This window comes from Scyliorhinus torazame, chromosome 7, assembly GCF_047496885.1.
Source record: "Scyliorhinus torazame isolate Kashiwa2021f chromosome 7, sScyTor2.1, whole genome shotgun sequence".
NCBI classification, from domain to species: Eukaryota; Metazoa; Chordata; class Chondrichthyes; order Carcharhiniformes; family Scyliorhinidae; genus Scyliorhinus; species Scyliorhinus torazame.
The window spans coordinates 10,269,589-10,297,039 of record NC_092713.1 but is presented as its reverse complement, the minus strand read 5'-3'; the positions used below and the strand labels follow the sequence as shown (position 1 = coordinate 10,297,039).

The window sequence follows — 27,451 nt, the reverse complement described above, 5'->3', positions numbered from 1 at the left end:
AGGCCCATAGAAACATAGAAAATAGCAACAGGAGGAGGCCATTCAGCCCGTTGAACTTGCTCCAAAGTTCACTATGATCATGGCTGACCATTCAACTCAGTAACCTGTTCCCGCTTTCCACGCCATAGCCATTGATCCCTTTAGCCCCAAGAGCTCTATCTAACCCCTTGAAAACAATTGGTCTCTACTATTTTCTGTGGTAGCGCATTCCACAGGCTCGCCACGTTCTGGGCGAAGAAACTTCTCCTCATCCCAGTCCTAAATGGTCTGTATCCTTAGATTGTGACCCCTGGGTCTGGACACCCCTCCTATTGGATCCTCCTTCCTGCATCTACTCTGTCTAGTCTAATTTGGAAAAAGACCCACTTATTCCTACTCTTTGTTTCCTGTCTGCCAACCAGGTTTTTATCCATCTCAATACAATACCCCTAATCCCATGCATTTAATTTTACACACTGATCTCTTAAGTGGGACTTTGTTGAAAGCCTTCTGAAAGTCCAAATATACCACATCCACTGGCTCCCCTTCATCAACTCTACTCGTTACATCCTCAAAGGATTCCAGTAGATTTGTCAAGCATGATTTCCCCTTCATAAATCCACGCTGACTCTGTCCGATCCTGCCGCTGCTTTCTAAGTGCTCTGCTATAAAATATCTGATAATGGGTTCTAGAATTTTCCCCACTACTGACGTCAGGCTGACTGCTCTATAATTCCCTGTTTTCTCTCTAACTCCCGTTTAATCTAGTAAAGTTACATTAGCCACCCTCCAATCTGCAGGGACAGTTCCAGAGTCTATAGAATCCCGGTAGATGACCACCAATGCATCCACTATTTCTACAGCCACCTCCTTAAGTACTCTGGGGTGTAGATTACCAGGCTCTGGGGATTTATTGGCCTTCAATCCCATCTATTTGCTGACACATTTCTCTCCTAATACTGATTTCCTTCAGTTCCTCCCTCTGATTGAACCCCAACATTTCTGTTCCGTTATTGATCTCGCCCTTTGTGAAGGCAGAAGGCACATGGGAACATCGCCACGCGCAAGCTCCCCCCCAAGTCAATTAAGATTCCTTTTCACCCGGAGGGCTGTAGGGATCTAGGCCTCACTGCCTGAGAATGTAGGAGAAACCCTCCACCCATTGAAAACGCGCCTGGATGTGCGCACACACACACAAAGTGCCTTAACCTGCACAGCTCCAGCCCAAATGCGGGAAAATGGGATTATTTTGGGTGTTTCGATTTTTGGCCGGAGCAGATACGACGGGTCGGATGGTTCCTTTCTGTGTTGTGAGCTTCCTTTAATCTATGATTCTACGCCACACCATCCCTTCACTGGGTCAAAATCATCCCTTCAACAATTACCACATCTCAATAGTGCCTTGTGGGTTGCACAATGTTTGGGGACATCTTGAGGTTGTGACAGCCGCTATATAAATTCTTTCTGTATTTTAAAATTACCATAGGTCCTCGCGAGCCTCTAGTTCCTTTGGGTCCTGGCTCTCCTTGCACTCCTTGTCCACCTGGATCACCTGGTTCTCCAGGAGGTGCCCGATTTCCGTTCTCTCCCTCAATAAAGCAAAGCGGAGGATTAAAATCTACCCAACCTTCCAATCACTTTAGAAATAAATAAATCTGAAATGGACTTTTCTGCAGGTTTCCGGACCTCAGTGTCGGGGCCAAGTCAGAGTCACGGAGCCACATTATCCAGCAGGAATGCTGGCTCAGCCCGGAAGCAGCCTCCCAATTGGTCAGGTGGGATCCTGCTGCTACTGGATCGGAGGCCCGCAGGGATCGTGAGGGTTCCTCAAAATGGAGGCTCCCTCACTGGCCTGGCACAGTCCAGGTCCAGACCAACACGTCCGCCGGGCTGGGAGGGAAATCCCTCCATTTGATCAGGATAGATCCTGAGCGGGATTCTCCACTCCCGTGCCGGTTGGGAGCATCACCTGGGCCGTCAAATTTTCCCGCGATGCCGGTCCGACGCCCTCCCGCGTTCTCCCAAGCGGCGGGAACGGCCCCGTCGAGTTCCGCGGGCCGCAGGCCGGAGAATCGCCCGAGACACCCAAAATGGTGACTCTCCGGCACCCCTGCTATTCTCAGGCCCGGATGGGCCGAGGGGCCTGCCCAAAACGGCGGTTTCCCCTCGGCGCCGTCCACACCTGGTCGCTGCCATCGGGAACAGCGCGGGAACGCTGGGGGGGGGGGGGGGGCGGCCTGCGGGGGAAGGGAGGGGGATCCTGCACCGGGGGGTACCTCAAATGTGGGGTGGCCCGCGATCGGTGCCCACCGATCGTCGGGCCGGCCTCTCTGAAGGAGGACCTCCTTTCTTCCGCAGCCCCGCAAGATCCGTCCGCCATCTTCTTGCGGGGCGGACTCAGAGAGGACGGCAACCATGCATGCGCGGGTGACGCCAGTTATGCGGCGCCGGCCGCGTCATGTGTATGCGGCGCCGCATTTACGCGGCGACAAGGCCTGGCGCATGTAAATGACGCGGCCCCGATCCTAGCCCATTATCGGGCCCTGAATCGGTCGGGATACGGCCCGTTTCGCGCCGTCGTGAACCTCGACGGCGTTCACGACGGCGTGGGCACATCGGCGCTGGAGTGGAGAATCCCGCCCCCTGATTGTGGGCTTTCCTACTCATGTCAATGGGGCATGTGGAATCTCCACCTCCGATGAACCCCTCCCCCCCGACATTGGGCCTGACAGAGGAAGGGAGCTGTACATACCACAGCAAAATACCAGTGAGGCCACAAAGCCGCCCCATATTGGGGCTTTAACACGCATACTAGGCCGCCTGTCTCCATTGGGCAGGCAGTCGATCCAGCTCCCGGCCCCAAGCACCATTCCACCCACTCCCACTCCCATCATTCAGGGAAAGCCACCACTTGCCCCTATTCAGCCGGACGAGAGTCTGTCTTTAAAACAAAACAATGTTTAAAATCTTGACAATTGTCTAAGCAGAAAACTAAAGGAAACCTTTTTCCCCAGGCGGCCTCTTTGTCCTGGTTTTCCTTGTTTCCCTTCAGGTCCCTGTGGAGTCAAAGTAAAACAGTCCATTGGGGCTTCAGAAGATAAGATGCAAGACTTCTAAAAAACAATAAAACTCAAACCGTTGCAATTCTTACCCATTAATTTCACATTTCTCCTTGGCTATGTGAGCTCGATGGAGTATTTGTCAAATAAGTTCCTCCCCAACACACTGGGCCCAGCTTTCCATGACAGAGTAACGCTGAGGTTAACAGCGTTTGCTGTTGTTTATGTCCGCGTGGAAGATCACCTTGAGGTGAGGGGCAGACATGTGATTAAACCTTACCCTGTCAACAGTTTCATAGAGACTGGATCTCGATATTTGCCTCGCTGTTGTTTTACGTGACGTTGTTTTATTTGTGCAGTAGATTAAAAATAAAGACAATTAATTCCAGTCTAAGGAGCTTTTAATTATGTGATAAGTATTAATTATTGGTGGTCAACCTCTCTGGCACTGACAATGAACTTTACAAGTGTGGAGACTCATTCTTTTTGCATTTTATTGTTGGGGATTTTAAAAATGTTCAATTTAAAATGGAAACATTTATTTTTAACTTTTTCTTTCTGTCTCACAATCCAATATTTCTTCTACTCTCTTCACTGCTCTTTCTGCACCTGCTTTGACATTGAATTCATCCCCTTGAAGTTACATTTCCTGCTCAGTCCTTGCATTGTTAGTTGAACCGTGCTTCCAGCTGATTGGGCAGCACAGTAGCATTGTGGTTAGTACTGTTGCTTAACAGCTCCAGGGACCCGGGTTTGATTCCCGGCTTGGGTCACTGTCTGTGCGGAGTCTGCACGTTCTCCCCGTGTCTGCGTGGGTTTCCTCCGGGTGCTCCGGTTTGCTCCCACAGTCCAAGGATGTGCGGGTTAGGTGGACTGGCCATGATAAATTGCCCTTAGTGTCCAAGAAGGTTGGGTGGGTTACTGGGTTATGGTGATGGGGTGGAGGTGCGGGCTTGGGTAGAGTGCTCTTTCCAGAGCCGGTGTGGCCTCGATGGGCCGGGTGGCCTCCTTTGCACCGTAAATTGTATGATTCTATGATTCTATGGTTAGGGAGATTGATTATTTGTTTGCCCTGTTCTGCAAGGGTCCAGATGTCCTGTTTCCCTTGTTGTGCCGTTATCAGCTGTCACAGAACGAAGCTCATAGTGCAGAGGTAACATCACTGGACTACCAATCCAGAGACAAACCCCACCACAGAAGCTGGTGGAATTTAAATTTGACTAACAAAGTCTGGAATTGAAAGCTAGTCTCAGTGTTAGTTGTTCGGAATGGGTTAACAGACCTTCCAATTAAATTCTAATTTGATGTCAATTCTCCAATCGAAGTCACTGATATATAAAGGGGTTGCAGGTGGCATTATTTGTTGGTGGAGATTTGTGTGTGAAGTTGGATCAAAGACAGAAAGGTGTTTTGTGGAGAAGCAGGACTCTGTCTCCTTTACTCTACGGCAACCCAGACGCTTGAACAATAGTGACCATGACAATTATAATTTTTTGTTGTAAAAACCCATCTGGTTCACTAATGTCCCTCTGGGAAGGAAATCTGCCGTCCTTACCCGGTCTGGCCTGCATGTGACTCCAGACCCACAGCAATGGGTGACACGGTGGCACAGTGGTTAGCACTGCTGCCTCACAGCGCCGGGAACCTACGTTCAATTCCAGCCTCAGGTGACTGTGTGGAGTTTGCATGTTCTCCCCGCGTGTGCGTGGGTTTCCTCCGGGTGCTCTGGTTTCCTCCCACAGTCCAAAGATATGCAGGTTACGTGGATTAGCCGTGATAAATTGCCCCTTAGTGTGCAAAAGTTTAGGTGGGGTTACTGGGGTATGGGATTGGGCCTAGGTAGGGTTAACTTTCAGAAGGTCAGTGTGGATTGGATGGGCTGAATGTCCTCTTTCTGCCCTGTACTGATTCTATGGAGTGATTGATTGGTTGGTTCTTAACTCCACTCAGAAGTGGACGAGCGAGACAATCAGTGCAAGGGCAATTAGGGATGGGCAAGAAATGCTGACTGTGCCAGTGACGCCCGTACCCGTGAAAGATAAAGAACCCAAAACTTTCAGCAACTTTTGTTGCAAAATCCAAATGTGTAAATGCATGCCTAACCAGCAGGAGGCACCAGAAAGGCAATTCAGCCTCTTCAGCCTGCTGCACAACTCCATTAGTTCCTGGTTGATCCGAACTCGAGCAGCATATTTTGGTTCAATCCCTTGTGATAAACTCCTCCCTAAACCATGACAATCGTTTTCCACACAGCACCGTCTGCCTCTGCCCGTGACCTTCAACACACAGTTAGTGCGTGGCGACCCCAAAGTCTCGCAAAGGCAGATTCTCCGACGGAGGGCAAGGAATTGCCACCTAAAACGGAGAGGCTGGGCTTTCCGGAATAAAGTTAGGAAACGCCTCACGCGGTTGTTAGTTTGGATGTCTCGCCCAGAAACAGCAATTGATGCAAAATCAGTTCTTCATTTTCAATATGAACTTTTAGATTTTCGTTCTGCATTATGGGGAAGAGGCGGGTGTATGGAGTTAGGTCGCAGGCCAACTATGACCGATGGTGGAATAGGCCCGAGGGGCTGAATGGCCTTCTTCGACAGCTGGTGATCACAAACCAACATATCAAAAATAGCAAATGTTAGTCCTTGCTTGATGCACAATAGTTAGCAATTAAAGTTTAATTGTCGTCATTGCCTGACACCGTTCTGTGAATTACACAATAGATATTTTCCAAGTTATGTACTTACTGGCATTCCATTAATCCCAGGTCCTCCGACTGCACCAACAACTCCCCGAACTCCAAGACCGCCCCTTTCTCCCATCTCACCCATCGGCCCCTGATCACCCAGTTCACCCTGGAATAATAACAGACACATGACTGAAAGCAACAAACTACAGCGATAATAACAGGGAAGTCGCCACAGTCGCCAAGGACCAGAGGCTGCTTGCTCTCCCTTTTAGAGGGTGCTGCCTGGCAGTGATTTAACCGGAGGGTCACCACACCTCAGGCGAGGGGCAAGGTTGAGAAGGCCGGTATGGGAATTGGAACCCACGCTGCTGGCACCGCTCCACGTCCTGGACCAGCCAGCCGAGCTAACTGACCTCGCCAATACACATACATTATTAGAACAAGAGCAATAGTTACGATTGAACAGAACTGGTCTGCTGGTCTGATTAGTAAGTTTGCGCTTGACACCAAGGTTGGTGGAGCGGCAGATAATGTTGAGGCTTGTCAGAGGATACAGCAGGAGATAGATAGGTTGGAGACTGGGGAAGAGAAATGGCAAATGGCGTTTAATCCAAACAAATGTGAGGTAATGCATTTTGATAGATCTAACATCGAGGGATCTAACAGAGAGCTCTGGGCGTGCAGGTCCACACATCTTTGAAAGTGACAACACAAGTGGACAAGGTAGTCAAGAAAGCAGACGGAATGCTTGCCTTCATTGGACAGGGCATCGAGTATAAAAACTGGCAAGTCATGCTGCAGTTGTATAGAATCTTGGTAAGGCCGCACTTGGAATATTGCGCACAATTCTGGTCGCCACACTACCAGAAGAATGTGGCGGCTTTGGAGAGGGTACAGAGGAGGTTTACCAGGATGTTGCCTAATCTGGAGGGTGTTAGCTATAGGGAGAGGCTGAATAGACTCGGACTGTTTTCATTAGAAAGACAGAGGTTGAGGGGTGACCTGATAGAGGTCTACAAGATAAAGAGGGACATGGATAGAGTGGATGGGCAGGCACTCTTTCCCAGGGTGGAGGGGTCAGTTACCAGGGGCACAGGTTTAAGGTCCATGGGGCAAAGTTTGGAGGAGATGTGCGAGGCAGGTTTTTTACGCAGAGGGTGGTGAGTGCCTGGAACGCGTTGCCAGGGGAGGTTGTGGAAGCAGATAAGTTAACGCCGACTCCAAGCTCGTGTGTCCCGTGGGTCTTGGCAGCTTGATTACCACGATCATGGTAAGGCATCTCGACAAACACATGCTGCCTCACAGCGCCAGTGACCCGGGTTCAATTCCGGCCTTGGGTGACTGCGTGGAGTTTACAGTGTCTGCATGGGTTTCCTCCGATTTCCTCTCATAGTCCAATGGTTAGGTGGATTGGCCATGTTAAAAATTGTCCCTCACTGTCCAAAGATGTGCAGCATGGATGGGGTTATGGGGAAAGTGCAGGGGATTGGGTCCAGGTAGTGTGCTCTTTCAGAATGTCATTGCAGACTTGATGGGCCGAATGGGCTCCCTCTGCACTGTCGGGATGCTGTGGATTGCTCAATTGGAATTCACGGCAGGTTTAAGAAGCAAGTTAAGGTTTTTACTTTTACATCAGAATTGTTGTAACTGTTATCTGTAAAGCTAGTTCTTTGTTGCTAATGTGGTTAATTCTGTGTTTAAATTAAAGTTTATTTGAATATAAAAGATATTGGTCAGTGTTATCACTCCTGTGCTGCAGAAACATTTCCTCAGTTTGACAAACTGAAATTATTTGCGTTCCCATTCGGGTTCCTAATGTCCACAACAATGTGATTGACTCTTAACTGCCCTCGAAGGGCAATGTAGGTCCTGTGGCACCGTGGGCAACATCCCTGCTTCGGAGCCAGAAGCCCCGGGTTCGATTCCCACCCCAGGAATGTGGAACCCGCAGCCAAACAGGTCAGCCTGCAAATCCTCCCAGACACGCCGCTGGCGGTGAGAGTGGGAGGGACTCCTGGGGCTGCTTGATGCGGAGCGGCACCTCTCATAGAATCTACAGTGCAGAAGGAAGCCACTCGGCCCATCGAGCCTGCACCGGCCCTTGGAAAGAGCGCCCCACAACTCCACCCTATCCCAGTAACCCCACCTAACCTTTTTGATTACTAAGGGCAATTTAGCACGGCCAATCCACCTAACCTGCACATCTTTGGACTGTGGGAGGAAACCGGAGCACCCGGAGGAAACCCACGCACACACGTGGAGGACGTGCAGACCCCGCACAGACAGTGACCCAAGCCGGGAATCGAACCTGGGACCCTGGTGCTGTGAAGCAACCGTGCTAACCCCTGTGCTACCGGTAGCTGCCCACTCTCAAGCTATAAACCCCTGTCGATGGTCGAGCGACCTGGTCCGGGAATTACTAGCTATGGATATGGATGAAAGTCTGCCTCAACACAACCACTAGCTGCAGGAAAAGATTTGGAATTGGAAAGAGCCATGTGGGATGGACAGACACAGGTCCTGCCAATGATGCCCAAAACGGTTTATGAAATGACCATGGATTGAGTTGACAAGGTGAAGGGATTACGGGATGATGGAGGTGTCCCAATTGGTGTGTTTAGAAGACTATTTAAAGTGTTTCCATTGGCAGGAGTGTCAGTGACCAGTGAACACAGATTTCACGTTGTTGGCCAAAGAAGCCGAGGGGAGATCAGGATTTATTTTATGCAGCTGTTTTATGATCTGGAGAGCAATAATGGGCGGGGTTCTCTGATCGGCGACGCTGAAATCAGGTCGGTCGCGTGACCTCTCACTTTTCAGGGACCTCGCGTGGCGCCTGCGGACTGTGTCCAGCGCTGCCAGAGTCGGGGGAGGGGGGGCCGTTCCGCTGAGCGGAGGGGCTTCGGAGGGGCCGGGGGGGACTGGTGGGGGATGGTCCGGGGGTGGCGAGGGTGGTTACACGGTGGCATGTTGTATGGCGCGGCCGCCGCAGGTCGCCGCCGTGCGCATCCACGGACCCGGCCATTCTGCGTCCGTATACGCAGGTAAACCTGGGGGCTTTACGTGGCGCGGCTGCAAGCCCCCCACCGGGCGGAGCATCGGTGCGGTGGCACCGTCGACTTTTTGGTCGTAAGACCAGTGGGATCCTGCGGTCACAGCTGCAGAATCGGCGATTCCAGCCCCAGTAACTTTCAAAACGGAATTCTATCGTTGAAAAGAGAGACATGGGGCAGGATTCTCCGATTCCGCGCCGGGTCGGAGAATCGCAAATCCCGCGATGCCAGGCTGCCGATTCGGCAATGGCGCTGGCGCAGTCGCCGCGGCGACGGTCGGGGCTGCTCAACGCGGCCCACCTGAATGCCCGCCGAGTTCAGCCGAGTCCCGCCGGCATCGTTTGCGTGTGGTCCTACCCGTCGGGATTGCGCCGTTCTGGCTGCGGGGGCCGTCCTGGGGGGGGCCTCCACTGTGGCCAGGCCCACGATCAGGGACTATCGATCAGCGGGCGGACTAATTCCGATGGGGGCCTGTGTTTCTCCGCCCCGGGCTCCTCCTCCTGTACTGTATGATTTTATGTCCTGTATTTACCTCCTCTGTACAAGAAATCCACAGGATGGTATCACATTTTTCCCATGACTCATTTCCAAAGAAGAACAAAGAACAATACAGCACAGGAACAGGCCCTTCGGCCCTCCAAGCCTGTACCGGTCATGATACCAACCTTGGCCAAAACCCTCAGCACTTCCTTGTGCCGTATCCCTCTATACCATCCTGTCCATTTTGTAATTTTGTCGTTGTAATTTTGAAATTATGGCTCCCACTAACTCACCCTGCTTGCCATCTTTGCTGCTGGGGGAGGCCTGGTTAAATTCCTCCCTCAATAGCACTTAATCAAAGGCAGTATCTTGCACAGATTTGAAATTTGTAGACGTCTCGGGTGGAACCTTATCAGAATTTTGCATGAGGTTGAGACACAGAGCTGCCATGGTACTCCGATGCTCTCCAGCTACACAGGCAGGTTTTCTCATCAAATCTTTGCCAAAATAAAAGTCAGTGGGTGTCGCTCTGGCGGGGCGGGGCCTCTTAGAGCCAGGATATAGCTCCAAAAAGATTGGGGCGCCATTTTTAAAGGGCGCTGCAGCCTAACAGCCCCCTGTCCACATCACAAAGGTCTCTGGGGCTTACCCCCCACCCCTGACATATCACTGGCATAACCACCTCCCCAGCGACATTCATCACTAGCAGCCCCCTCCCACCTCAGTGTCCACTCTTCCCCCACCCACCACACATATACGCAAACCCCTCCCCCAAATGGGACTCCCTCTAGGGAGTCCTAGCACAGGTTGGCACTGCAGGCTGGCAGGGCCAATTTGGCAGAGTCAACTTGTGCCAAGTGGCAGTGCCGGGGGGCATCCCGGGCATGACCCTCTACCCCTCCGAAGTGCTATACTTACCTCTGCGCCCCCGGAGGGATGCCCTCCCCTGGCCCAACCTGTTGTAAACCTTGATGATGTGACATCACGTCGGTGAGGTACAAGTATTTAGAGAGGGGAGATCATTTGGCGGGGGCGGTGGGGGTTGTCCGCTAAACACATGGAAATATATTAAAGTTTATAAATGAGGTTCATGCCCTTTGTGGCCGCGAATCCCGTGACATCGCCCGGCGAGGTGCGGGGAAATTCGGGAAACGCGAATTCCCAATTGCGTTTCCCAATTCTCGCCAGATTTTTCGGCAGCAAGTGCGGGCTCAAGATTCCCGCCCTAAAGTACGATATTTGTTCAGTATTCGAGTTGTGGGCCTCTTGTTAAAATCAGACAAGCGGGCAAGTTTTACACAAAACTGAGGAGCTCGAAATGATTTCTTGGATGGAGCAGATATTATGGGAAACCCATCCTGAATTTACATTGGATTCCCCCCAGGTTTAGAACAAAACAAACACTATTGAAAGATCTACCAAAACCTGTTAAATAGAATTGTCAAACTGTCAAATGTTTAATCTTGTGCGTGTGCTGTACGGGTGCCATCAGATTTCGCAGAGCTTCTTTTGACTTCTACAAACCTAACTTCATCCCACACACACGAACACTGGCATCAGTAAATCTGCAGCCAGCAATCCTGGGCTCACTTGGCTGCGTTTCGAAAATTCTCACTATTGCTTCCAAATCCCTTCGATGGACTCGCAGCCGCCCGACCTCGACAATCTTCTCCAGCCTTACAATCCTCCAAGGTATCTGCAATCCACTGATTCTGACCTCGTGCGTTCCTGATTTTAACACTCCACCATGTCTGCAGGTGACCACCCCAGCACCTCCCGATCTCTCTCTCTTCTCCTTTACAACACTCCTTAAAAACCGACCCCTTGGACTAATTTTCCATTCTGCCCTAACATCTCCTCATGTAGCTTGGTGTTTGATCACACTCCTGTGTGTTTTACTATGTTAATGGCACAACATAAATGCATATTGTTATTGACTAGATTAATTGGTTGGTGGGCCGGGGGTGGGGGAGAGACTGCGGTGGCGATAAAATTTCCCCCTTTTCCCAAAGTAAATGCATCTCTGGCACCGATCTTCCAAAACCCCAAAAGACATATCGACCTGTTCACTGCATGTGAGGAGAGGAATTCATCCTTCGTGAGCTTATAACGCTCAGCAACAGAAAATAATCCAGGACTTGGAAGCTTTACCTTGATTCCATCTTTGCCTTGAATTCCACCTTCTCCTATTGGACCTGGCTCGCCCTAGATTAGAAAGAGACGCTGTTATTTTTACCATGGGAAGGGGTTTAAGGATCATGGAGCCAGAAAATGGTACGACAAAGCTCATTGAGTCTGTGCTAATATTCGGATCTGTTCTATATTATTCGTCAGCAATAATCAAAACAGATTGAAGCACAATAGAAGTATGACCTGTAGGTAGATGGGTTCAACATGGTGGACACAAAGGTTTTCCCACTTGTGGAGGAGACAAAACGATGGCTTCCATCAATATCAAACAGTCACTGATAAATCCATTTGGGGTTTCAGGAAAAACTTCTTTACCCGGGGAGTGGGTAGATCCAGCCCCAGGAGGGGCCTCCGTTGTGGCCTGGCCCGGGATCGGGGCCCACCGATCGGTGGGTCGGCCTCTCGGGCTGGGGGTCTCCTTTCTTCCGCGCTGGCTCCTGTAGCCCCACGCCATGTTGCGTCAGGGCCGGCCCGGAGAAGGGAGACACAGCCCATGCGCGGGCCCCGCGGCGCCCAGTTGACGCCGGGATCAACAGCTGGGGCGGCCTGAGTCGCTCCAGTGCCGTGCTGGCCACCTGTAGGGGCCAGAATTGCTGATACTGAGGCCATGTTAACACCGTCGGGAAACACAACGGCGTATCTGACGGCATCGACCGCCAGGGAGTGGGGAGAATGTGGGACTCGCTCCCACAGGGAGTGGGGAGAATGTGGAACTCGCTCCCACAGGGAGTGGGGAGAATGTGGAACTCGCTCCCACAGGGAGTGGGCAGAATGTGGAACTCGCTCCCACAGGGAGTGGGGAGAATGTGGAACTCGCTCCCACAGGGAGTGGGGAGAATGTGGGACTCGCTCCCACAGGGAGTGGGGAGAATGTGGAACTCGCTCCCACGGGGAGTGGGGAGAATGTGGGACTCGCTCCCACAGGGAGTGGGGAGAATGTGGAACTCGCTCCCACAGGGAGTGGGGAGAATTTGGGACTCGCTCCCACAGGGAGTGGGGAGAATGTGGAACTCGCTCCCACAGGGAGTGTGGAGAATGTGGAACTCGCTCCCACGGGGAGTGGGGAGAATGTGGAACTCGCTCCCACGGGGAGTGGGGAGAATGTGGGACTCGCTCCCACAGGGAGTGGGGAGAATGTGGGACTCACTCCCACAGGGAGTGGGGAGAATGTGGAACTCGCTCCCACAGGGAGCGGGGAGAATTTGGGACTCGCTCCCACAGGGAGTGGGGAGAATGTGGAACTCGCTCCCACAGGGAGTGGGGAGAATGTGGAACTCGCTCCCACAGGGAGTGGGGAGAATGTGGGACTCGCTCCCACAGGGAGTGGGGAGAATGTGGGACTCGCTCCCACAGGGAGTGGGGAGAATGTGGGACTCGCTCCCACAGGGAGTGGGGAGAATGTGGGACTCGCTCCCACAGGGAGTGGGGAGAATGTGGAACTCGCTCCCACAGGGAGTGGGGAGAATGTGGAACTCGCTCCCACAGGGAGTGGGGAGAATGTGGGACTCGCTCCCACAGGGAGTGGGGAGAATGTGGAACTCGCTCCCCTCGGGGAGTGGGGAGAATGTGGAACTAGCTCCCACAGGGAGTGGGGAGAATGTGGAACTCGCTCCCACAGGGAGTGAGGAGAATGTGGGACTCGCTCCCACAGGGAGTGGGGAGAATGTGGAACTAGCTCCCACAGGGAGTGGGGAGAATGTGGAACTCGCTCCCAAAGGGAGTGAGGAGAATGTGGAACTCGCTCCCACAGGGAGTGGGGAGAATGTGGAACTAGCTCACACAGGGAGTGGGGAGAATGTGGAACTCGCTCCCACAGGGAGTGTGGAGAATGTGGGACTCGCTCCCACAGGGAGTGGGGAGAATGTGGAACTAGCTCCCACAGGGAGTGGGGAGAATGTGGAACTCGCTCCCACAGGGAGTGAGGAGAATGTGGAACTCGCTCCCACAGGGATTGGATTGGATTGGATTTGTTTATTGTCACGTGTACCGAGGTACAGGGAAAAGTATTTTTCTGTGAGCAGCTCAACAGATCATTAAGTACATGGGAAGAAAAGGGAATAAAAGAAAATACATAATAGGGCAACACAAGGTACACAATGTATCTACATAAGCACCGGCATCGGGTGAAGCATACAGGGTGTAGTGTTAATGAGATCAGTCCATAAGAGGGTCATTTAGGAGTCTGGTGACAGTGGGGAAGAAGCTGTTTTTGAGTCTGTTCGTGAGTGTTCTCAGACTTCTGTATCTCCTGCTCAATGGAAGAAGTTGGAAGAGTGAGTAAGCCGGGTGGGAGGGATCTTTGATAATGCTACCCGTTTTCCCCAGGTAGCGGGAGGTGTAGATGGAGTCAATGGATTGGAGGCAGGTTTGTGTGATGGACTGGGCGGTGTTCACGACTCTCTGAAGTTTCTTGCGGTCCTGGGCTGAGCCTTTGCCATACCAGGCTGTGATGCAGGCAGATAGGATGGTTTCTATGGTGCCTCTGTAAAAGTTGGTAAGGGTTAATGTGGACATGCCAAATTTCCTTAGTTTCCTGAGGAAGTATAGGCGTTGTTGTGCATTCTTGGTGGTAGCGTCGACGTGGGTGGACCAGGACAGATTTTTGGAGATGTGCATCCCATGAATTTGAAATTGCTAACCATCTCCACCTCGGCCCCGTTGATGCTGACAGGGGTGTGTACAGTACTTTGCTTCCTGAAGTCAATGACCAGCTTTTTACTTTTGCTGGCATTGAGGGAGAGATTGTTGTCGCTGCACCACTCCACTAGGTTCTCTATCTCCCTCCTGTATTCTGACTCATCGTTATTCGAGATCCGGCCCACTATGGTCGTATCGTCAGCAAACATGTAGATGGAGTTGGAATCAAATTTTACCACGCAGTCGTATGTGTACAGAGAGTAGAGTAGGGGGCTAAGTGTGCAGCCTTGCGGGGCCCCGGTATTGAGGAATATTGTGGAGATGTTGTTGTTCATTCTTACTGATTGTGGTCTGTTGGTCAGAAAATTGAGGATTCAGTTGCAGAATGAGGAGTCAAGTCCTAGGTTTTGGAGCTTTGATATGAGCTTGGCTGGGATTATGGTGTTGAAGGCGGAGCTGTAGTCAATAAATAGGAGTCTGATGTAGGAGTCCTTGTTGTCGAGATGCTCTCTGGATGAGTGTAGGGCCAGGGAAATGGCGTCTGCTGTGGACCGGTTGTGACGGTATGCGAATTGCAGTGGGAGGTGGGAGAATGTGTAACTCGCTCCCACAAGGAGTGGGGAAAATGCGGAACTCTCTCCCAGAGGCAGCGGGGAGAATGTGGAACTCACTCCCACAGGGAGTGGGGAGAATGTGGGACTCGCTCCCACAGGGAGTGGGGAGAATGTGGGACTCGCTCCCACAGGGGGTGGGGAGAATGTGGAACTCACTCCCACAGGGAGTGGGGAGAATGTGGAACTCGCTCCAACAGGGAGTGGGGAGAATGTGGAACTCGCTCCCACAGGGAGTGGGTTGAATGTGGAACTCTCTCCAACAGGGGGTGGTCGAGGTGAATATTATTGAGCCATTTAAGGGGAAGCTGGAGAAACACATGAGGGAGAGAGGCATCGAAGGAGATATTAGTAGGGTGAGATGATGAGAGGAGGCTCGTGTAGAACCGGAACATCAGCAAGAAGCAGATGGGCCAAATGGCCCGTTCCTATGCATTCTACATCATGTTAGACCCACAGATATTTATTGAACGGCATAAAATCAATCAAATTTATCTCTTCACAGAAAAACTTTCATGTGCATAGGTTCACTACCAAAATTGCGTACCATAATTAGCTGTTGTCTGAACTCTGGAAACAATTTCCATGGATAATTTATAAAAACAAACATTGCCTTTCGCATTAGCGACCTTAATATAAATATTCTGAAGTCCATTCCATGATATACAGCTATCAGGACAGTATTCATCTGGTAGTTGTGCTTAACCTAAGCACTAATCACGTGGATTCGGAAATGTTTGTATATTAATGCTTCTGAGATTATTTCCTGTTGGGGAAAGGATTTTGAAAGCTAAGAAGTCATCTTAACTCCACTGCATGTGTAAGAAATCTTGTCCATGCCAAGATTCAGAAAAATAAACGAAGCTAATAGCAGATTTAGGAAGATGATGGAGTTAATGTTGGAAAAGGATACAACGCCTTGCACGACCATTGGATGTCCCAGAGTGCTTTAGGGAAAATGAACCACTTATTAAAGTATAGTCACTGTTGGAATGTAGGAGTCGTTACAGCAAACACGTCAATCAGTAATTGGACAATTCGCAGGTCAAAAAGAAAGAGACTGTGTTCCACTTAGAGTTCTAATACTCAACTGAAGTGGTTTATTCCAGTTTTGGTTTATATACTCATATGCACTATGGGAATAGCACAATTATTCTGTTCCATTTTACAGATCATCTGTCAATTTTCTTCAGCACTTTCTCTACATTACTGGAATGGGCCTACAATAGACTGGTCTGCTCTTACTCTTAACCCATACATTGGGCTGGATTCTCTGGTTCGCTGGCCGCGTGTTTCTCGGCGACGCGCCAATTGCTGGCATCGGAATTTCCCATGGTAACCACCCCACCCCGGAGAATCCCATCCGTGAGTAGGTTTGTGGCCAGCATTTGGCTTCAACATAAAAACTCGTTCCAATGCAACTGAATTGCTGCTAACCAGCATGAGTCTGAACCGGCCTCTCAGTGACCTCCTGCTGCTCGACAACGGTGTGCATCGACTGCCATTTCACCCTGCCAGCGTTTTCTCCAGTTACATGATTTCGACATGTCTTGGCAAGATGATGGCCGTCTCCACAAATGGTTAACTCTGCACCCTGTATTGGCGCCAGTAACGGGACTTTGTCCTACCTCTGCTGCAACTAACTGCTGCCGTTAGAGCTTTCTGCTGACTCAGCTGCGGTTTATTTACGTCATCGGAGGATTGACGGTTGTTAACTCCCACTTCTCTCCAGTCCCTTTCCGCCATGTCCATGGACTATGCCGTCTGGCACGTTTTGCCCAGAGTTAACTTTGGCAGTGTCAACAACTCACTTTCTAAATGGCGCACAAATCTGACCCACAATGCTCTCTCTTGAAATTCTCCAAAATTACAACGGATAGACAGCTTTTTCAAAGTCACGATAAACTCTCCAATGTCCTCACCGGACCGCTGATTTCTCGTTGAAAACCGATAGCTTTCTGCAATCTCCAGTGGAGCTGTAGTGCTGTTCAATCTTACACAAGGTGTCCGACCTCATTGTGTCTTTTGGCTCAGCACACGCAAACAAATTCTTGAGCATGTTATACACTCTGGGCCCACTTCCCAGAAATATCACCCTTTTCCTTTCTCCCACTGCCTGATCAACATCTGGATTATCAGAACCTTTGAAGATATTATTAGCAGTAATAAAAGCATCTCAAACTGCTCCACACAGGTAATAGTCATGGCTGTGCTCTCCCAGTCACCCAGTAACCCCCATTGATTCAACCATCTTCAAAGGTCAGTGCAACCATGTGTACAAACAGCATTTACTCTAAGACCAGATTTTTAAGCCTACTTTTCAACAATAAAAATGAGACAGTTCCTCTGCTGGTTTGCTGGTAGCTTCTTCGATCAACTGTGCTGAACTTGGAATATCTACTTTTCCATCTTTGACGCCAGAGTGTGATACACTGGCAGGGAAAAAAACAGGATGTTTGCCCCGTAGAGTTCTGGTACCCAATGAAACTTGTTTATTCCAGTTTTACTTTTATACACATACGTACACAAATGGCCACAAGGGGGTGCTTCTACAATAAGGACCAGGTTATCTGTTTTTAGTCACATTAATTGAAGGATAAATATTGGCCAGGATAACCCCCCTGCCCTTCTTTGAAAGAGTGTCATGGGGTAGTTTACATCAATGGGACAGGGTCTCAGTTTAATGTCACATCTAGAGGAAAGCACTTCTGACAATGCAGCACTCTATCAACACTGCAGTAAAGTTTCCCATTTGATTTTTGCACTCAAGGTGGAGTGCGACTTGAACGAAAGCCATCTGACTCAGGGGCCAGGGTGGTACCAGTGGGACTATAGCTGACACATTGTTTAAAAACATTGTCGTAATATCAGTATCTTCAAAGCAGAAAGTGGATGCTGCTGCAGAGAAAACAAGCTACTTTGTCAATTGCGTTGAAGGTTCATGAATATTGGTTCGAGTTTCTGCTGTCTGAAATCAGGGAATTGCATCCAAAACATCCCAAAATCCCGCTGCTTAGAATAAGGTTCAAGTTGCCGATAGAATTAATTTGCATAATAAGGGGAAAAATCTTCCGTGAATCAGCGCGACTGGGCAAAGTAATAGAATTGCAATTGTTTCCTTTATCAATTGCAAAGATCATGAAGCGTATCACCTCCATACTCCCAGAACGCCTGGATCCACTGCAATTCGCATACCGCTGCAACCGGTCCACATCAGACACCATTTCCCTGGCCCTACACTCATCCCTAGAGCATCTCGAAAACAAGGACTCCTACATCAGACTCCTATTTATTGACTACAGCTCCGCCTTCAACACCATAATCCCAGCCAAGCTCATATCAAAGCTCCAAAACCTAGGACTTGGCTCCCCACTCTGCAACTGGATCCTCTATTTTCTGACCAACAGACCACAATCAGTAAGAATGAACAACATCACCTCCTCCACAATAGTCCTCAACACCGGCGCCCCGCAAGGCTGCGTACTTAGCCCCCTACTCTACTCCCTATACACACACGACTGCGTGGCAAAACTTGGTTCCAACTCCATTTACAAGTTTGCTGACGATACGACCATAGTGGGCCGGATCTTGAATAACGACGAGTCCAAATACAGGAGGGAGATAGAGAACCTAGTGGAGTGGTGTAGCGACAACAATCTCTCTCTCAATGCCAGCAAAACTAAAGAGCTGGTCATTGACTTCAGGAAGCAAAGTACTGTACACACCCCTGTTAGCATCAAAGTGGCCGAGATGGAGATGGTTAGCAGTTTCAAATTCCTAGGGGTGCACATCTCCAAAAATCTGTCCTGGTCCACCCACGTCGACGCTACCACCAAGAAAGCACAACAGCGCCTATACTTCCTCAGGAAACTAAGGAAATTTGGCATGTCCACATTGACTCTTACCAACTTTTACAGATGCACCATAGAAAGCATCCAATCAGGCTGCATCACAGCCTGGTATGGCAACTGCTCGGCCCAGGACCGCAAGAAACCTCAGAGAGTCGTGAACACCGCCCAGTCCATCACACAAACCTGCCTCCCATCCATTGACTCCATCTACACCTCCCGCTGCCTGGGGAAAGCAGGCAGCATAATCAAAGACCCCTCCCACCCGGCTTACTCACTCTTCCAACTTCTTCCATCGGGCAGGAGATACAGAAGTCTGAGAACACGCACGAACAGACTCAAAAACAGCTTCTTCCCCACTGTCACCAGACTCCTAAATGACCCTTTTATGGACTGACCTCATTAACACTACACCCTGTATGCTTCATCCGATGCCGGTGCTTATGTAGTCACATTGTATATGTCGTGTTGCCCTATTATGTATTTTCTTTTATTCCCTTTTCTTCTCGTGTACTTAATGATCTGTTGAGCTGCTCGCAGAAAAATACTTTTCACTGTACCTCGGTACACGTGACAATAAACAAATCCAATCCAATCCAAAGTGCTCCTTCGAGGAGGAACCTGCTGCAATTTTATAAACACAGTTAGCAAACAAAATAAACTTTTTAAATCAGTGAGTCCACTCTTTAACTGAGCTGATTTGAAATCTCTGAGCCATTGAGCAGTTTCACTGTGTGCTCCCGTCAATTTTGTACCAATTAAATGATTTTTTAACGAGGACAAAATGATGCCAATTGAGTATTTCCAGCGTTTTCTGTTTTCAGTTCAAATTTCCATGACCCACTGTGTTTTACTTTTGCTTTTCTAAGCTCTCCCACTTTGAATAAAATCAAATCCCACAAACACTATTGACCATGTTGCTTCATGCGCTTGAATACTTTGCCAGTGTTCAATTATCCATGTCAGTCAGATGGTAGAACTTTGAACATGAATACGTCGCTGGCGCAGTGATCCGACTGCGGCCGTCTATGAACTCACCCTCAAACCGATTTGGCCGAGTTCCCCGATATTGCCACCTGCTCCTATTTCACCCTGTTTGATTTCAAAGAGAATTTATAATTACACTAGAATGTAAAAACTGAAGAATTGACTTCGACATTCAAACTCGAGCACTTGCTGTTGACGGTGTTGGCAAACTGCTTTTTTTTCCTGGAGTCATTGCACATATCGGGCACATGAAATGTACATCAAAGTTCCATCTCATCTGACCTGAACACACCACCTACAGATTTATTCTCTGGCTCCATCTTTCCCCGTCATTCAAGTTTTGAATGTTTTAGATGAGTCCAGTTCAGTGGATGTTACGGCCTAGATTCTGCATCCACAGCAACATAAGGGTGCTTGTCACTGCCCGTGAGCAGGTGCAGAGGGCTCTCGGAGACAGTAACCACCACCAAGAAGAGGTAGCCAATCAGTCCAGTCCATCTCGAAGAGTGGTCCACTGTGGGGGGGGGGGTGTTCCGTAAGTTTGCTGATGGCAGGACAATTGGTGGTGTGGCAAGTGTCGAGGAGGAAAGCCTTAGATTACAAGACAATATAGACATGCTGGTCAGGCAGGCAGGTGGCAAATTAAGTTTGATCCTGAAAAGTGGGAGGCAATGCATTTTGGGAGGATTAACAAGGCAGGAAAATACGCAGTGAACGATAGGACGCTATGAAATACAGGGGACCAGAGGGACTTCAGGGTGAATGTCCATAGATTCCTGAAGGAAGCAGGACAGGTAGCTAAGTTGTTAAGAAGGGCTACTTGCCTTTGTTAGCTGAGGCATTGAACATAAGAGCAGGGAGGTTATGATGGAGCTGTATAAAACGCTGGTTAGGCCCCAGCAAGAGTACTGTGTGCCGTTCTCGTCGCCACACTATAGGAAGGATGTGGTTGCGCTGGAGAGGGTGCAGAGGAGATTCACCAGGATGCTGAGCGTCTGAGCTGTGAAGAGAGGCTGGTTAGGCAGGGGTTGTTTCCTCGGAGCAGAGAGGGCCGAGGGGGGACCTGGTTGAGGTGGACAGAATTATGAGGGACACAGATAGGGTGGATAGGGAGAAACCTTTCTCCTTAGTAGAGGGATCAATAACCAGGGAGCAATTTGAGGTCAGGGACAGGAGGTTTAAAGGGGACCCAGAGGGTGGTGGGAACTAGCAACGCATTGAATGAAAGCTGGTGGAGGCGGGAACGCTCACAACATTTAAGAAGCATTCAGATGAGCACTTAAACCACAATAGCAGACCAGGCTAGGGCCAAGTGCTGGAAAATGGGATTAGAATAGATAGGTGCTTGATGGCCGACGTGGCCAGGATGGGCCGAAGGGCTTCGTTCTGAGCTGTAAAACTCTATGATTCTATAAATAGATGGCACAAATAGAAATAAGTATGATACAGTAAATATGTTTCTTAATTTATAGAAATGTGATGGGGGTTATGCTGTTGAAAAGGCGAGGGGGGGGTTGAGCAGGTGGAGCAAAATAGAAGATCCGGGATAGAATGGAGGTCAGGAGAAATTAAACCAGAAGATGTTGTGGACACAGGACAAAGGGAGTGTTGATGATATCACTGACACAGGACAAAGGGAGTGTTGACGATATCACTGGCACAAGACAAAGGGAGTGTTGACGATATCACTGACACAGGACAAAGGGAGTGTTGACGATATCACTGGCACAAGAAAAAGGGAGTGTTGACGATATCACTGACACAGGACAAAGGGAGTGTTGACGATATCACTGACACAGGACAAAGTGAGTGTTGACGATATCACTGACACAAGACAAAGGGAGTGTTGACGATATCACTGACACAGGACAAAGGGAGTGTTGACGATACCACTGACACAAGACAAAGGGAGTGTTGACGATATCACTGACACAAGACAAAGGGAGTGTTGACGATATCACTGACACAGGACAAAGGGAGTGTTGACGATACCACTGACACAAGACAAAGGGATTGTTGACGATATCACTGACACAATACAAAGGGAGTGTTGACGATATCACTGACACAGGACAAAGGGAGTGTTGACGATATCATTGACACAATACAAAGGGAGTGTTGACGATATCACTGACACAATACAAAGGGAGTGTTGCCGATATCACTGACACAAGACAAAGGGAGTGTTGACGATATCACTGACACAAGACAAAGGGAGTGTTGACGATATCACTGACACAGGACAAAGGGAGTGTTGACGATATCACTGACACAAGACAAAGGTAGTGTTGACGATATCACTGACACAGGACAAAGGGAGTGTTGACGATATCACTGACACAGGACAAAGGGAGTGTTGACGATATCATTGACACAAGACAAAAGGAGTGTTGGCGATATCACTGACACAGGACAAAGGGAGTGTTGACGATATCACTGACACAGGACAAAGGGAGTGTTGACGATATCACTGACACAGGACAAAGGGAGTGTTGACGATATCACTGACACAAGACAAAGGGAGTGTTGACGATATCACTGACACAAGACAAAGGGAGTGTTGGTGATATCACTGACACAAGACAAAGGGAGTGTTGACGATATCACTGACGCAATACAAAGGGAGTGTTGGTGATATCACTGACACAAGACAAAGGGAGTGTTGACGATATCACTGACACAGGACAAAGGGAGTGTTGACGATATCACTGACGCAATACAAAGGGAGTGTTGACGTTATCACTGACACAGGACAAAGGGAGTGTTGACGATATCACTGACACAAGACAAAGGGAGTGTTGACGATATCACTGACACAGGACAAAGGGAGTATTGACGATATCACTGACACAGGACAAAGGGAGTGTTGACGATATCACTGACACAAGACAAAGGGAGTGTTGACGATATCACTGACACAGGACAAAGGGAGTGTTGACGATATCACTGACACAGGACAAAGGGAGTGTTGACGATATCACTGACACAATACAAAGGGAATGTTGACGATACCACTAACACAGGACAAAGGGAGTGTTGACGATATCACTGACACAGGACAAAGGGAGTGTTGACGATATCACTGACACAGGACAAAGGGAGTGTTAACGATATCACTGACACAGGACAAAGGGAGTGTTGACGATATCACTGACACAATACAAAGGGAGTGTTGACGTTATCACTGACACAGGACAAAGGGAGTGTTGACGATATCACTGACACAATACAAAGGGAGTGTTGACGATATCACTGACACAGGACAAAGGGAGTGTTGACTATATCACTGACACAGGACAAAGGGAGTGTTAACGATATCACTGACACAGGACAAAGGGAGTGTTGACGATATCACTGACACAATACAAAGGGAGTGTTGACGATATCACTGACACAGGACAAAGGGAGTGTTAACGATATCACTGACACAGGACAAAGGGAGTGTTGACGATATCATTGACACAAGACAAAGGGAGTGTTGACGATATCACTGACACAAGACAAAGGGAGTGTTGACGATATCACTGACACAGGACAAAGGGAGTGTTAACGATATCACTGACACAGGACAAAGGGAGTGTTGACGATATCACTGACACAAGACAAAGGGTGTGTTGACGATATCACTGACACAATACAAAGGGAGTGTTGACGATATCACTGACACAATACAAAGGGAGTGTTGACGATATCACTGACACAACACAAAGGGAGTGTTGACGATATCACTGACACAATACAAAGGGAGTGTTGACGATATCACTGACACAATACAAAGGGGGTGTTGACGATATCACTGACACAGGACAAAGGGAGTGTTGACGATATCACTGACACAATACAAAGGGAGTGTTGGTGATATCACTGACACAGGACAAAGGGAGTGTTGACGATATCACTGACACAAAAACAAAGGGAGTGTTGACGATATCACTGACACAGGACAAAGGGAGTGTTGATGATATCACTGACACAGGACAAAGGGAGTGTTGACGATATCACTGACACAATACAAAGGGAGTGTTGACGTTATCACTGACACAGGACAAAGGGAGTGTTGACGATATCACTGACACAATACAAAGGGAGTGTTGACGTTATCACTGACACAGGACAAAGGGAGTGTCGACGATATCACTGACACAGGACAAAGGGAGTGTTGACGATATCACTGACACAATACAAAGGGAGTGTTGACGTTATCACTGACACAGGACAAAGGGAGTGTTGACGATATCACTGACACAGGACAAAGGGAGTATTGACGATATCACTGACACAGGACAAAGGGAGTATTGACGATATCACTGACACAGGACAAAGCGAGTGTTGACGATATCACTGACACAGGACAAAGGGAGTGTTGACGATATCACTGACACAATACAAAGGGAGTGTTGACGATATCACTGACACAATACAAAGGGAATGTTGACGATACCACTGACACAGGACAAAGGGAGTGTTGACGATATCACTGACACAGGACAAAGGGAGTGTTGACGATATCACTGACACAGGACAAAGGGAGTGTTGACGATATCACTGACACAGGACAAAGGGAGTGTTGACGATATCACTGACACAATACAAAGGGAGTGTTGACGATATCACTGACACAATACAAAGGGAATGTTGACGATACCACTGACACAGGACAAAGGGAGTGTTGACGATATCACTGACACAGGACAAAGGGAGTATTGACGATATCACTGACACAAGACAAAGGGAGTGTTGACGATATCACTGACACAGGACAAAGGGAGTGTTGACGATATCACTGACACAGGACAAAGGGAGTGTTGACGATATCACTGACACAATACAAAGGGAATGTTGACGATACCACTGACACAGGACAAAGGGAGTGTTGACGATATCACTGACACAGGACAAAGGGAGTGTTAACGATATCACTGAAACAGGACAAAGGGAGTGTTAACGATATCACTGACACAGGACAAAGGGAGTGTTGACGATATCACTGACACAATACAAAGGGAGTGTTGACGATATCACTGACACAGGACAAAGGGAGTGTTGACGATATCACTGAAACAGGACAAAGGGAGTGTTAACGATATCACTGACACAGGACAAAGGGAGTGTTGACGATATCACTGACACAAGACAAAGGGAGTGTTGACGATATCACTGACACAATACAAAGGGAGTGTTGACGATATCACTGACACAGGACAAAGGGAGTGTTGACGATATCACTGAAACAGGACAAAGGGAGTGTTAACGATATCACTGACACAGGACAAAGGGAGTGTTGACGATATCACTGACACAATACAAAGGGAGTGTTGACGTTATCACTGACACAGGACAAAGGGAGTGTTGACGATATCACTGACACAATACAAAGGGAGTGTTGACGATATCACTGACACAGGACAAAGGGAGTGTTGACTATATCACTGACACAGGACAAAGGGAGTGTTAACGATATCACTGACACAGGACAAAGGGAGTGTTGACGATATCACTGACACAATACAAAGGGAGTGTTGACGATATCACTGACACAGGACAAAGGGAGTGTTGACGATATCGCTGACACAAGACAAAGGGTGTGTTGACGATATCACTGACACAATACAAAGGGAGTGTTGACGATATCACTGACACAAGACAAAGGGAGTGTTGACGATATCACTGACACAATACAAAGGGAGTGTTGACGATATCACTGACACAACACAAAGGGAGTGTTGACGATATCACTGACACAATACAAAGGGAGTGTTGACGATATCACTGACACAATACAAAGGGAGTGTTGACGATATCACTGACACAGGACAAAGGGAGTGTTGACGATGTCACTGACACAAAAACAAAGGGAGTGTTGACGATATCACTGACACAGGACAAAGGGAGTGTTGACGATATCACTGACACAAGACAAAAGGAGTGTTGACGATATCACTGACACAAGACAATGGGAGTGTTGACGATATCACTGACACAAGACAAAGGGAGTGTTGACGATATCACTGACACAAGACAAATGGAGTGTTGACGATATCATAGACACAGGGCAAAGGGTGTGTTGACGATATCACTGACACAATACAAAGGGAATGTTGACGATATCACTGACACAAGACAAAGGGACTGTTGACGATATCACTGACACAACACAAAGGGAGTGTTGACGATATCACAGACACAGGGCAAAGGGAGTGTTGACGATATCACTGACACAATACAAAGGGAGTGCTGACGATATCACTGACACAACACAAAGGGAGTGTTGACAATATCACTGACACAACACAAAGGGAGTGTTGACGATATCACAGACACAGGGCAAAGGGTGTGTTGACGATATCACTGACACAAGACAAAGGGAGTGTTGACGATGTCACTGACACAGGACAAAGGGAGTGTTGACGATACCACTGACACAGGACAAAGGGAGTGTTGATGATATCACTGACACAGGACAAAGGGAGTGTTGACAATATCACTGACACAGGACAAAGGGAGTGTTGACGATATCACTGACACAGGACAAAGGGAGTGTTGACGATATCACTGGCACAAAACAAAGGGAGTGTTGACGATATCACTGACACAGGACAAAGGGAGTGTTGACGATATTACTGACACAGGACAAATGGAGTGTTGACGATATCACTGACACAAGACAAAGGGAGTGTTGACGATGTCACTGACACAGGACAAAGGGAGTGTTGACGATATCACTGATACAAGACAAAGGGAGTGTTGACGATATCACTGACACAAGACAAAGGGAGTGTTGATGATATCACTGACACAAGACAAAGGGGGTGTTGACGATATCACTGACACCAGACAAAGGGGGTGTTGACGATATCACTGACACAGGACAAAGGGAGTGTTGACGATATCACTGACACAGGACAAAGGGAGTGTTGACGATATCACTGACACAGGGCAAAGGGAGTGTTGACGATATCACTGACACAAGACAAAGGGAGTGTTGACGATATCACTGAGAGTTGACAAAGGGAGTGTTGACGATATCACTGAGAGTTGACAAAGGGAGTGTTGACGACATCACTGACACCAGACAAAGGGAGTGTTGACGATATCACTGACACAGGACAAAGGGAGTGTTGACGATATCATTGACACAAGACAAAGGGAGTGTTGACGATATCACTGACACAGGACAAAGGGAGTGTTGACGATATCACTGACACAATACAAAGGGAGTGTTGACGATATCACTGACACAATACAAAGGGAGTGTTGACGATATCACTGACACAGGACAAAGGGAGTGTTGACGATATCACTGACACAGGACAAAGGGAGTGTTGACGATATCACTGACACAGGACAAAGGGAGTGTTGACGATATCACTGACACAGGGCAAAGGGAGTGTTGACGATATCACTGACACAAGACAAAGGGAGTGTTGACGATATCACTGAGAGTTGACAAAGGGAGTGTTGACGATATCACTGAGAGTTGACAAAGGGAGTGTTGACAACATCACTGACACCAGACAAAGGGAGTGTTGACGATATCACTGACACAGGACAAAGGGAGTGTTGACGATATCATTGACACAAGACAAAGCGAGTGTTGACGATATCACTGACACAGGACAAAGGGAGTGCTGACGATATCACTGACACAAGACAAAGGGAGTGTTGACGATATCACTGACACAAGACAAGGGGAGTGTTGACGATATCACTGACACAAGACAAAGCGAGTGTTGACGATATCACTGACACAAGACAAAGGGAATGTTCACGATACCACTGACACAGGACAAAGGGAGTGTTGACGATATCATTGACACAGGACAAAGGGAGTGTTGACGATATCACTGACACAAGACAAAGGGAGTGTTGACGATATCACTGACACAGGACAAAGGGAGTGTTGACGAAACCACTGACACAGGAC

General features: G+C 48.7%; 1 protein-coding gene across 1 annotated transcript in view; it reads right to left on the bottom strand.

Annotated features, from left to right (window-relative positions):
• The window catches only part of LOC140427240 (uncharacterized), a 435,573-nt gene that overhangs the window by 104,374 nt on the left and 303,748 nt on the right, over nucleotides 1-27,451 (bottom strand). Inside the window, 5 exon segments of the mRNA XM_072512840.1 lie at nucleotides 1,461-1,568; nucleotides 2,982-3,035; nucleotides 5,780-5,887; nucleotides 11,406-11,459; nucleotides 19,579-19,632. Of these exon segments, the coding sequence (XP_072368941.1) occupies nucleotides 1,461-1,568; nucleotides 2,982-3,035; nucleotides 5,780-5,887; nucleotides 11,406-11,459; nucleotides 19,579-19,632 (378 nt within the window).